This window comes from Pygoscelis adeliae, unplaced genomic scaffold, assembly GCF_000699105.1.
Source record: "Pygoscelis adeliae isolate BGI_AS28 unplaced genomic scaffold, ASM69910v1 Scaffold242, whole genome shotgun sequence".
Lineage (NCBI taxonomy): Eukaryota > Metazoa > Chordata > Aves > Sphenisciformes > Spheniscidae > Pygoscelis > Pygoscelis adeliae.
Genome location: NW_008824369.1, coordinates 4244536 through 4257419, shown reverse-complemented (window position 1 = coordinate 4257419; position 12884 = coordinate 4244536). Strand labels below are relative to the sequence as shown.

Here is a 12884-nt window from a genome sequence, read left to right as displayed (position 1 = left end):
CAATAAGAAGTCAGTTATTACTTAGTATTACAACAGAGAAACTAGCTGGAATGCCTGGCAACAGACGTATTAAATAATTTGAACCTTAGACAGTTCAGCCAGGCATTTATCTATCACAGGAATCGTGTTTTTCAGGTTAGCATAGTTTGCTACCTTTGCCTTCCACTCCTCCTTCACGACAGAAGGACGGCCCCTAAATCATATGATTTGACACAAAAGATTGCACACTGCAAAACGCTCCTATTTCCCACAGAGCTAGGACAAACACATCAAAACAGAACTCGAAGCCAACCAGAGAAGTACCAAAATGAACCTGCTGCCCTCCTTCTCTACAGAGACATGGGCCCTTTTGCTTATTTTTGTGGCCCTCCTGGTAGCGTGAGTAAAATATTCTTTATTGGTTCTTTGCTCATACCATTTTCCTGTTCTTGCCATTGTTCGTTTTCATGCAACTAGACTGCCAAAGAGCAAAGAGGTAGGTGTGATTTCCAGATTTCCAGCCTCTAACGAGGCTCTGGGAAATAGCAGAGGAGTCTAAAGACCGTACAGACGCGTGATCTTGCTCCAAGGTTTGGAGTGTTCCCGTGCACTGTTACGAGCTTGCTGCTAAGCATCAAAGCAATAATCGAATAATAATGGTGCCAGGCATTCGTTACCAGCAGGGTGCTGGCTTCAGTGAGGATCATGATCCGTTAGGTTATTTTCCACAGAAATACAGTCTAAGGAAGGCTGTGCCTCCCTGACTGAGGTTGCCCTATGGAGCGGAGCAGGCAGTAGATGACACTGCTGCATGACCTGTAAAGGTGGAGAGCAGCAGAAAGGCACCAGAAATTCATAGGATCAGTTCTTACTCTTCCTGACTCCATCCGTAGTGGTCAGGTAAGACGCTCCATGCACGGGCACCTGGACCAGGAGGGACACTTTACAGAAGTTAGATTTGCCACACGCCTGCAGGGACAGCATCCCATGCCGGTCCCCACAGCCCACACTTGCTGGGGGAAGAAATGAAGCCCAGAGCAAGGTCAGCTCTCTGCTCCTGGCTTTTCAGACAGACTCCATCAGGCAGAAGTGTACCCCGCTGCTTCAGAGGAGCCATGCTAGCGAGAAAATGCTTTTGTCCACTTTGCTGATGCTGTTCGGCCCTGTAGCGTAGCAGGGCTGGCTGAAAACCCCCTTCTGCTGGGACATACAGTGTCTCCGCTGGCAGCCCCTGCCAACAAGGCTGGACTGACAAACTCTGTAGTGTTGACAAGCCCTTAGGCAGAGACAGAATGTTGCTAGCCGTAAACCTTAATGATTAATGTGGTGCACACGAGCACAACCCATTTGTCTGCCCTGGCAATGCTCCAACCATGGCAGTTCAGTAAGCTCTGAAACTTTTAGTCCTGTTTTTCAAACTCTTTCCTGTGATTTGGATCACTCGAAAGCTTGTTTGGGGCAGACTCTTAAAAAAAACCCCCAAACCAACAAACAACCCCCCCAAAAACCCAACCACCCTCATTATTGACCCAAACCCTCATATTTCAATAACTGTGGCCATCTGAGATTGCTGGTTACCAGACTCCCACCTTCTGCAGCCACTTACAATTTTGTTGTGGCAAAAGGGACAAAGCCCAGATCTTTGTGCTCTGATATCTGAGCTAAAATAGAAATTTCACTGCCCATATAGCACAGCGAGGTTGTTCAGATGTTTCTTTTTCATCTGGGGCAACGCTGTTCCAGTTCAGACATGAAGGAATATCAGGCTTTTCTGGTTCACATCCATGGTAAGAAGAAGTGATGATTATTCTCTGGCTTTACACTGAATAGTCCTTCTCAGCCTGCAGAAAACCACGTCACGTTTTAGTTGTAAAAGCATTAGACTGTTTTCCTGGCCATGTTTCAAATGGACAAAGCCTAGCCTAGCCTATGTTCCTATAGTGTTTCTGGGCTTTGTAACCAGCCCAGCCCAGCATTTCCTGGTCCTCCCGCAGCCCCGGCTGCCCATAAACATTACAAATGAGAATCCACAAACATTTTATACCTAGTACCGAATTAGCCTTTGACAGAAAAGGTTGAATGTTGACAAACTGAGCTCTCTGAAACCTTTCTGCACCTGCAAACACACCGTTACCTGTTTTTTGCCTGCTCTGTTTGGGCCATAAAAATGAGGTCTGCTTTTGTGCTCTGGCAGAACCTGTGCTGGGGGGACTGATCTCATTTGGGGTCCCCCAGATTTAGAAAAGTGTTACTAATTGCAACGGAAATCCCCCTACGTCTCAGCCTGGACTCTGGCTTTTCAGGAAAGCATCCCCAAGATGCTGGCTGAGTGGCTGCTGCCACACGGCCCAAAAAGGATCTCTGATAACATCCCTCTGCCAAACCTTTGCAGTTTTACGTCCCTTCTGCGATGAACCACTCACTTGGGAAGCTGCAGCTGCTAACTAAAAACAAATATTTTGAGGAGTTCTTTCAACACAGCCAAAGATAAGATTCAAAAGGCTGCAGCCCAGGCCCTTGTTGAGAAACAGAAGGCCCCGAGGTAGAAGTAATAACTTTACAGCTGCCAAAAAGGGTGCTTCAGAGGAAAGAAATCTGCAAAGCTGTCAATAAAATCTAAAGAGAAAACCATCAAGACAAGAATTCCTGACGCACCACTGAGCTAATGCCAGGCTAAGGGGAGGGAGAACAATAAATGAAATTAAAGTGCAACTTGACAAAAGCCCTGTTTGGGACATCACTTCTGGCACTGCTTTGATTTCTCTTCAATAAAAACATGTAAGCTTGGCATTCCTTCTTCCAGCTCCCTTTTCTGCCTCTCCTTTGGTTGGCAATGATCTCCTCTTTTGACTTTTGCTAAAGGCTTTAAGGTCCTGTTTCCACCAGAGCACCTATGCCTTCAGGAGACAGCTGCGTTTACATCAAAGTGATCTCTCTGAAGCTCTGTGTGGCAGCAGTGAGCCTTACCATGATTATTAAACAGTTCTTACAGGGCAATTTTCTTTTGGGCCACTTTTTTCTAGCTCCTGGATCAACCTCCTCTACTTAGAGCCAAAGGGATGTTGCTGCAGTCTCCAGATTTAGGAGAGCTCACAGCCCCAGGGCCACGGTGATGTAGCACTCAGTTGTCTTTTCTGTCCCATAGATATGGGACATGGCCATTTGGTTTGTTCAAGAAGTTGGGTATTCCTGGGCCAAGACCTCTGCCTTTCTTTGGGACATACCTGGCGTATCGCAAAGTAAGTGACCGAAGCCTTGCCTGCTCCAGAAATATCCACCCCTGCTCATACAGTTGTAGCTAAGCAGATACATGGCGATGATAAGTTATCTCCAAATGCCAAGCTCCGCTGTAACGCACAGGCTGTGCGAAGGCCAGCGTGGGATAAGGGCTCAGTAACCCAGGCCATGGGGCCTTGCCTTTACAGCATCTCCAAACAAGCATTCGTGGGTGGCTGATTTACAGCTGCCCTTTGCTGGCACATCCTGGCAAGCAGCTCATTCACAAGCACTATGTATGTTTATGCTGTCTTTCGTGATGTTTTTGGAGAGGAGGAGAACTCAGAAGGCAGCTCTGAACATCAGTTTACAGATATTCCACCCAACCCAGCCTCTCCAGCATCATCCCCTCCACTGCATCCTCACTGAGATAATTTTTAAATTGCTTTCCACAGGGTTTCTTGGAGTTTGACAATGAATGTTTCCAAAAATATGGGAAAGTCTGGGGGTGAGTATGAACCACTGATCTCTTCTTAAGGTAAAACTAGAATCCATAAAAAGCAGAGAAAAAAATTTCATTAGGAAAGCTCCCTTTTCTCTACCTGCAGCCCTGTCGGTCCCGGCACAATGAGAACACCAACGATAGGGTGCTCGTGGTGACTTACATTAAAGCCTGATGATTGCAGGGCTGTGCTGCTGTCACGCTATATGGAAGTTGCTTTGACCTATACTATGAAAGCTCTTTTAAAGCTGATAACAAAAGGCCCTCACCTGCTCCTAAAAAAATCAGCAGCAAAGCTACTATTTACTTAAGGGAGAATCTGGAACTGGAGGTTGGGTTCCTCTGGTTTACCAACAGCAGAGGAATGTGAGTGACTCCCAATACCGAGTGAAGAAGCAGATCCAAAGTCTGCCAACATCCTTGCGCTGCTGATCCTTACCTGCTGCGGTGGGAGCTAGTACAGCTATCGTTGCTCTGCTCTGGACATCTCCTATGACTTTTATCGCTGCTGTTATAACTTGGGCTACAAACTTGCATATCCTCTATAATGCATCCATTGGTCCCTATAGCAACTTTAAAAAATGGAGTCTGGAAAAGATATGTTTATATAAACGAGGAAGTGCATAAATCCACTTAATCTACATCTGTTCCAGGAAAGCATTCAGAACTGGCAGCTTAAAAAGACAAAAACAAGGATTGAGTTTCATCTCCAAGGACATTTCAGTGCTGTCAGCCTGTCTCCAGACACCCAATTCAAGAGTCTGAAAGGGGTCGAACAAGTTTCCTTCTAATACTGTAACGTGTTTAAGTGCCTGGAAAAACACAGAGTCAGGGGAGAAAGTGAAGACACTTGCTTCATTTAGTATCTGGTCCTTTGAGGGACTGAGCCCTGCTCATTTCCCAGTGAATTTGGAAGGTGTTTAGCCCCCTTTATCATTTACAAAACCAGATGGGAGAAGGCCTGGGAGTTCTTTTCCATCTCTACTTTCTACATTTCTGTACTTAGGCATCTGCAGAACAGCAAGGCTGGTGATGGAGGACGTTTGTTTAATGCATTTTGTTTCATGGGCATCAGCCAAGCCTTGCACTTCAAGGGTTGTTTATTTGTCTCCTCCCCCCACCAGGATTTATGATGGCAGGCAACCTGTGGTGGCTGTCATGGACCCCCCAGATCATTAAATCTGTGCTGGTTAAAGACTGTTACTCCACCTTTACCAACCGGAGGGTAAGAGCAGAAGCATTGTGATGTGTCACAGAGTCCAAAAAACAAAGTACAGGAGGAAACAAGCATGCCAAGCATACAGCAGGGTTCCCCTAGGAGACGAGTGACTGCACTATAGGGATTACTGTAAATGGCCACTGTATGTCACTGTTCCCCTGCCTTACGGCCTGGGGACTGCATACCCAGCCTGGCAGAGGAACAGTGACATACAGCCTGCACATCAGACAAATTCTGCTCTCACACCTATATATACGGATGAATTTGAGACTGTGTGAGCGTGCCGGAATCTGTAAGGGTCCAGCTAGCGCATGTGCCTCCAGCTGGGATGCAGGCTTTGGGTGGCATGGTTAGGTGTGGGTACACACATACATACAGGTGATGGGCTTGTTGGGTTACTTGTTCTGGATATAGAAATGGCATCTCACAGCTGGTTTACGGCAGAAAAGGGGATTATTTATGTATGTGTGTCTTGAGAGAGGCTGTTTGTAAGGCCTTAGCCTGCTGCCAGCAGTAATGCCCCTGAAATAGCCTGGGCAGGGACTTGCATGCTACATTGCCACCCTTGCAAGGAAGCCGCCAACTTTTCTGGGGTTAACACCTTGCCTTTTTTCCCTCTAGCGAGTAGATCTAGCAGGGGAGCTGGCCAATGCTCTCTCATTAGCCGAAGATGAACAGTGGAAAAGGATTCGCACTGTGCTCTCTCCAACCTTCACCAGTGGGAAACTAAAGGAGGTAAAACACAGAGAAGCAGGTACAAACTAAATCAGTGTTTTCAGGCTGAGATTGTTATAGGGGTCTGATTTCTTTAGTCAGAGCCTGGCAACTAAGCTGGCCTGTTTAATTTATGCCTAATTTAAAATGAAAAAGGCTTAAAATAAAACCTTAGCAGAAAGATCTTTATTTATAAATATTCATGAAACACCCTGTAGTCTTTGTAAGCCTGTCTTAAAGGAATAAAATGTACTATATTTAAGTGACCATCTCTGGTTTGTGTTACAGATGTTTGCTATAATGAAGCACTATGGGGAAGTTTTGGTGAAAAATGTTCAAAAGCGAGCAGAAAAGGACAACAATCTACCTGTAAAGGAGTGAGTAGCTGCTAGGAGCAGCAGGCTAAGCAGCAAACCTTGTTAGCAAGTGCTGCAGTTCATTTGTTACTGGCAATGCAGATTGCTCGCTGGGTAAACCAGACCTCTGAAATGAAGAGCTGGACTAGCTGAAAGCCTGGCTGGAAATTTGAAAGGGAAAATTTAAGCTGGGATGTTAGTGAAACTTCCTAGAGGCAGAGACCCAGAGAGAAGTCTTCTAAAGTGAATTGGATGGGGAGAAAAATGCTCCAGTACAGCTTTGTGAATCCACAGATCCAAGATAACCCTAAATCCACCAGCAAAACCCAGTTTTCCCTGCACATACTCAGGATTTCTGTGCACCACCTTCTTATACCGCAGGATGCTGGCCTCTCTGCCCCACACAGCACTGTGGGATGCTCATCCATCACTTGTCCCATTGCTGGGGGGAGTGGGGCAGGAGGCTGTAGTGTGGCCCCAGGTGCGTCATCCTCATCTGTGCCCTCCATATGGGCTCTGGAACAAAACGTGTGTATTTCACCCCTAATTTCAAAGCAGGGATGAAGAAGGAGCAGCTGCGCACCAGTAGTCACACACCAACAGAGCTCTCCCCTACTAAAAACCCCATAAAAGGAGGGCTTGGACAATTTGTAATATTATAGGGATGTGCTGGGTTGAACAAGACCATTTTCATGGCATGTTAGAAGCAAGGTGTGTTACCACCCCTGCCCAAGAAGCTAACATGCTCAAGAGCCACATGCTGTTCTTGCACTAACCTGTTCATGTAGCTACACACTGTTCTAAAATCCTCAGAAAAGCTGTCCGATTTCAAAACCCATGCAGGCTTGAAACCAAAGCTCTCTAAAAATCTATCCCTTTCACTATAAGTGCTTTTCAGTTCCCATATATCCAATTTCCTTTTCAAAACCAGGGCAGGAGGTCTTATGAGAATTTGTATGAATGTCACAGACACTAGGAAAAAATATATTCACTTGGTCCAATATTTAACCATAGTATCTTTTCCATCTTTCCAGCATCTTTGGAAGCTACAGCATGGACATCACCACCAGCACTTCGTTCGGGGTGAACATCGACTCCATGAACAACCCCAAAGACCCCTTTGTCAGAGAGGTGCAGAAGTTGGTCAAGTTTGACTTTCTTAGCCCACTCTTTCTCTTTATATGTAGGTGACATTTTTGTTGAAAACTTCATTCAGGTGTCAGTACTACGGAAGTGTGACTTTAGCAAGCAGATCAGACTGGTGCATCCTATACATTAACCAATCAACTATTGCTTAGGTAACTTGACTAGCTAGGATGGAAGTCCTAATGGCTCGTCTTGTTTCCTCATTGTTAGCTTCATGCTAGAAGGGAAGGATCCTTCTGGGAAGGATATGGGTAAAAACTTCCTCCACCTTTGGCATCCACAATGCAAGAAACATATGAACACCCCTGCCAATATCCAAATAAGTGCTGGAAAATCGTTCAAAGGTTGAAAAGCAAGTTCAGCTGCGAGGCTTGAGGGGGGTGGTGAAATGCATTTTCTGGAAGAGAGTGTGAGTGGGGACTGTAATTAGATGCAATTTCCTAGCAGTGCAATAGCTTACGGTGATGGAGATGGACCTTAAATCACTTGCAAGCTTAAATCAAGATTAGATACCTTGCTAAAACACAGGGAAAGTTGTGATCTGTGCATAGAGGAGGTTCTGGTGCTGTAGATATAAGGAATCTATACACAAGCTCAAGATCCAGTTTCTATAATGAAGGAAATGCTCTGAAGGGGACTTGAAAATGTTTGCATGAGCATAGCACAGCAGTGAATAGCTCAGCCTGAAAAAAAAAAAAGAGTTCAGAACTTGCCATATTTCTCTTAAGCCACATTCCTTGCATAGTGCTGTTCAATGCACAGAAGTAACCTCTCCCTAGAAAGTAGTGCCTTAGAAAAAGAAGGTGGCATATGCTTTGGCCATCTCTTAAAGCAAAGGTTATACCCACCTCAGTTGTGCCCAGTTGACAGGAACTTGGGGGAGGGTTGCGTCAAGACAAACTAACCCAAGAAAGAGAAAGGAAAAAAAGGCAAAGCCCAGGCTTTGCCCAGGTAAAGAAATCAAGAGAGGAAGTAAGTTCTCAGCAGCATGATTACTTCCTCAGTAACACCCATAGCTATCTTATATGAGGTGGAGTTTGTTTACAGTGTGCGATTTTATTCTCAATTTGTTTTTCAGCTGTATGTCCATTCATTACTCCTCTTTTGGTCAAGATGAATAGAAGCTTCTTCCCCAGTGGTGTTACAGATTTCTTCATGAGCTCCATCTCCAAAATTAAGCAGGATCGTGAAAAGGAGACTTACAAGGTAAGCAAGCGTGAATTTGCTAGCAATTGTGGCAGAAAATACACTTAAGTGAAATATAGAGTGATTGTATCAAAGGTGAAGCCAAAGTACAATGACTCAACAAAACCCTGAATCTACTTAAGTGTAAACAGTTGATTTTAATACTGTCAGAAAAGCCTCACCTGACCCGTTCTGGCAGAGAAGGACATGGACTTTGTACATTCATGATCTGAAGCTAAATCCAGATAAAGGCTTGGTAGAACTGCATTAAGCTTGGGTTTGCAAAACTTGTAATAAGTCAACAAAGTAGGAGACTCCCTGAAGAAGATTAGGCAGAGGATAAGAGAGCGCAGAGTAAGCAGCACAAGAGCAGCAATATCACCTTTCAGGGTTGTGTCTTCCCCTCTCGCTTTTCAAAAATTACAGCTGCTTCCTGTCAAAATTCTCCCTTTTAGAGTTTGGATCCCTATCCTGAAATTCATTCGAGACACTGCTCTCCCACCTGATGGCTTCATGAAAAGGACAGATAGGTTTCCAAAATAAAAATGCAAGTGTTGTGTTTTACAACAAGGAAGTCGTGCATTTTGTGGACACTTTCAGTTTAAAAATTGTGCTTAGGCTATGAAATCTGCTTATCTGAGCCCCCCAAGGGACCTGTCAAAGAAACTCTCCTGCTTTTCTTCTCAGGGCAGAGTAGATTTTCTGCAGCTGATGATTGAATCCCAGAACTCAACCAGTGACGGGAGCAATGAAGCAAATCGCTCATTTAAAGGTAACAACATCCAAATATTCATCATGGGAACAGGGGCTGTGGGAGTGAGGAGAATATGGGGAGCTGTTTCCCAGAGAAAGGCTCAATGGGTCACCACCATCTCCACCGACCAGCTCCAGGCAGTAGTCTGTCCCTTGTTGCCAGCACTGGGGCTAAGGGGAATCCCCCAGGTCCTTTGCGAGGGACTAGGACTGCTGTGTCAATTATTTATACCTGGGAAATCATCTGGGTCCTCTATCAAATGACTTTTTCCAGACAGATAGCAGAGTAGCTACAAATGTGCTATCAGAAAACGACCACAACAAACCTGCGTCAACCCCGCTTGTTGCTACCCGTTCCTTGCTGAGACCATAAACCAACACCAGTTTTGCTCATCTCCTCACATCCTCTCTCCTCACAGGCCTGACTGACAGAGAGATCCTGTCACAGGCACTCATGTTTATTTTTGCTGGCTACGAGCCCACCAGCAACGCGCTTTGTTACCTGGCGCACGCACTGGCCACGCATCCCGACGTGCAGCAAAAATTGCTGGAGGAAATCGACACCGTTTTACCCAACAAGGTAAGGGGACCTTGAGTGATGGTGAAGACCCTCTGACCCTGCTGTCCTCCTTGTTCAGTCAAGACAATGAGAAATCTCTAGCTCCTAAAGACCCTCCTCCTGGGATCTTCTGACAGCTCTCAGAGGCACACACACTGACACAACTCAGCCCTGTAGTGATTTTATTTTGGCAGCTGACACCTTACAGGCCACCCCACTGCACAAACCCATTTGCCAAACTCTGCACCCATGCACGAGTGGATGTGGATTTCCAGGCATTTCCATCACTCAGGGATGGAAAATGAAACCAATTACGCAATTTCTTCCTTGCATTTTGTTCTTCAGTGAATCTGAGTTGGGGCAGCAAGGGTTGGGGACACTCTGGTCTCAGCATTCATTTTGGGACAATCCAATCCTCATGCCAACATACCTGGTCACCTTTCTCCTGTCATCCTACAGGCTCCTCTCACATATGAGGCAGTGATGCATTTGGAATATCTTGACATGACAGTGAGCGAAACCCTTCGGCTCTTCCCCATTGGAGGACGGCTTGAGAGAACCTGCAAGAAAGACGTAGAAATAAATGGAGTGACCATTCCCAAAGGAGCCATTGTTATGATCCCATCCCATACCCTGCACTACAACTCCGAATACTGGCCAAACCCAGAAGAGTTCAGACCAGAAAGGTACAAAAGGCATAATGAAAGGGAAGAAATATCATGCTGCTTTTTCCTCATGTAGTAATTAAGTATTAATCTCTGATTAGCTTCCTAATGGTGTTCTTCCTATCTTTTTACAAACAATACCGATGAGAAATTGCAGGCTCATGGGAATGTCATTTTAAGAAGAAAATGAGCTTTGCACTTAAAGCAGGGTTTCAAACAATGTAATCTTATTGGGGGAATAACACTGATACCTCACAACATCTTATACACAGTTTTTAGGCTTGCTGACAGAGTGGGTAAGTGGTGAGGTTTTTTTGTAATTGCTAGCCATCTTGCTGTATAATCTTCATTGCTGCACCTGTTTCCATCACCCAGGCTTTGCTACAAAACATACCGGAGTTGATCCTTCCAGAGTTGCCTTCCCTCTTTGTTTTCAAGGAAGCGATAGCTTTTCCCTAGTTGGTTATTTTTATAATCGGTATCAACCTCTCGTTCCCAGCAAGCCTGAAGCCATAAGCTGATCCTAACAGACAAACCCCTGGTTTCTCTCTCACTAAATACGACAAATAGGAAATATCAGTTATATTGGGAGAGCGTGTAGATTTTCCCATCACTCTTTAATTCTGTCCATCCAGAGTAGAAGTTAACTAAACCCTGAAGTGGGATCGCACCCCATCCTGGACGAGGGCTCTGACACAGCACTCAATTGCTGGGGTATGCTGAGATACCTTAGCGAAAAACCAAACAAGTCTCTGTAGGGCACCAGCAAGAGATCTCTGGATAAGTAATACAGATGTGTAGCTTTTTGGTTTTTTGCTGCCTTCATTTTTTTTCCCCAACCATGTCATTATCCAGGTTCAGTAAGGAAAACAAAAAGGCCATAGACCCATATACGTACCTGCCCTTTGGAGCTGGTCCCAGGAACTGCATTGCGATGCGGTTTGCTCTCCTCACCCTGAAAGTTGCCATCACCATCCTATTGCAACATTTCACCTTCCAGACCTGCAAAGAAACTCAGGTGAGGAGCACATTACGTTTTGAAACTCGCACATGAAGAGCCAGGTGCCTGGTTTCTCACTGTGGGTGCTGACACCAGATGCTTTGCACTTTCAGGGGGAGGTGCACTTTCAGGCACTATGGATCAAGTTATGTCCAAACCGCGGCCAAGTTTCTTTCCTTTAATCTCTACTTATTTAATTTGTCTATCTCCAAGTGTGTTTTTCCTCTTATTGTTGCAGATCCCTCTTAAGCTGAGTTCACAGGGATCCTTAAAACCAGAGAAACCGATTATTCTGAAGTTCGTTCCCCGAACCCACACCGCACCTGCAGAGGCATAAAACCCAGCCGTGTGTGCAACAATTCTCTGGCATCTAATGAGTGCTGTGCTAACAAAGGGATCACACATTGCAGGAAATCTCTCCTACACGTACAGACACGGCAGAGGAGCTCTAGTTAATTCTGGAAGCAATTACTACATATTTACTAATAAACATAGCTGTCAAATGTAATGTGGATCACTGGGCAGTGACAATACACAGTCCCCTTAATTTTGATTGCAGAAAACAAGAAATAAATCCAAATGAGAAGCTGATCATCCACTTACTTCTAAGGGGACTTCTCCATCTGGAGAGAAGGAATTACTGTCACATCCCAGAGAAACAAGGTGTGATGGAGATGCAAATCACCAGACCTTGCTGGGCAGGGACGGGTGATGTTCTTGGTGTATTGATGCTTGAAATTTCATGTGTTATAATTGAGACAACTGGTGTGAGACTACATCCTAGTTACCAAACTTCTCTTGTGCCATGTGTTAATTAGACTAAAGCGTGTACAAATACTGTCATTAAAAATGTTTGAGAGCTGCTCTGTCGTGTATAGCGGCTGATCACTTCCTATTTAAAAACTGTATTCAGGTGGTATTCAACCCTTTAAATTAACCATGTACATTGCTTTCTACTTAATTTAATGAATCTAATCCTTCATTTAATGTGATCAAACCCTCCCATTTGTACAGTATTTCACAAACACTATAAATCCCACCTCTTAGTTTAAGAGGTTGCCTTCAGTTCAGCACTGGCCGACCCTTTTCCATGCTGGAGCGACAGAGGCTGGATTGCAGAGAGCAGCAGGAGCAGCTTGCAGGAGGTGGTGACAGCACTGCAGGAGGGCCACTGCTCCTGGCAAAATTGTCTGGACACAGCTTATAGCTGAGGCTTGCCTCCCAGAGCCATGGATGGGGTTTACACATTGCCCATGGTGGGATGTTAGCCTGCTGCAAACTGCTTTGCTCTTGAACTGCTCCAGAGCATTCTACAGCTTGGGCCCTAAGGGCTGGTCCTGCCATCAGCGTGATGCTTTGACCAAAGGACTTATGCCATCCCTGACCATATAAGCAAGGAATATCAAAAAGTAGGTGGGAGGTTCTCCCGGCTCTGAATTTCACACACTAATTAACCCCAGTATATTGTGCTGGTCTTGACACCTACAAACCAAGAAGGATGCTAGTAAAAAGGGAAAGGTTTTTAGAAGAGCTGCAAACCAGATCAAGTCACCCCTTAACTTTCTCCTGGCATCCTTCACTCCAAGGCAA

General features: G+C 45.2%; 1 protein-coding gene across 1 annotated transcript; it reads left to right on the top strand.

Annotated features, from left to right (window-relative positions):
- The first annotated feature begins 307 nt into the window (after positions 1-307).
- On the top strand, positions 308-11631 carry LOC103913537 (cytochrome P450 3A9-like). Its single transcript, XM_009320036.1, is given in 14 exon segments — positions 308-378; positions 3125-3218; positions 3651-3703; positions 4822-4861; positions 4863-4922; positions 5538-5651; positions 5919-6007; positions 7021-7169; positions 8211-8338; positions 9005-9089; positions 9490-9650; positions 10089-10315; positions 11150-11312; positions 11533-11631. Coding segments are annotated over 14 exon segments (1533 nt in total).
- Positions 11632-12884: the final 1253 nt, after the last annotated feature.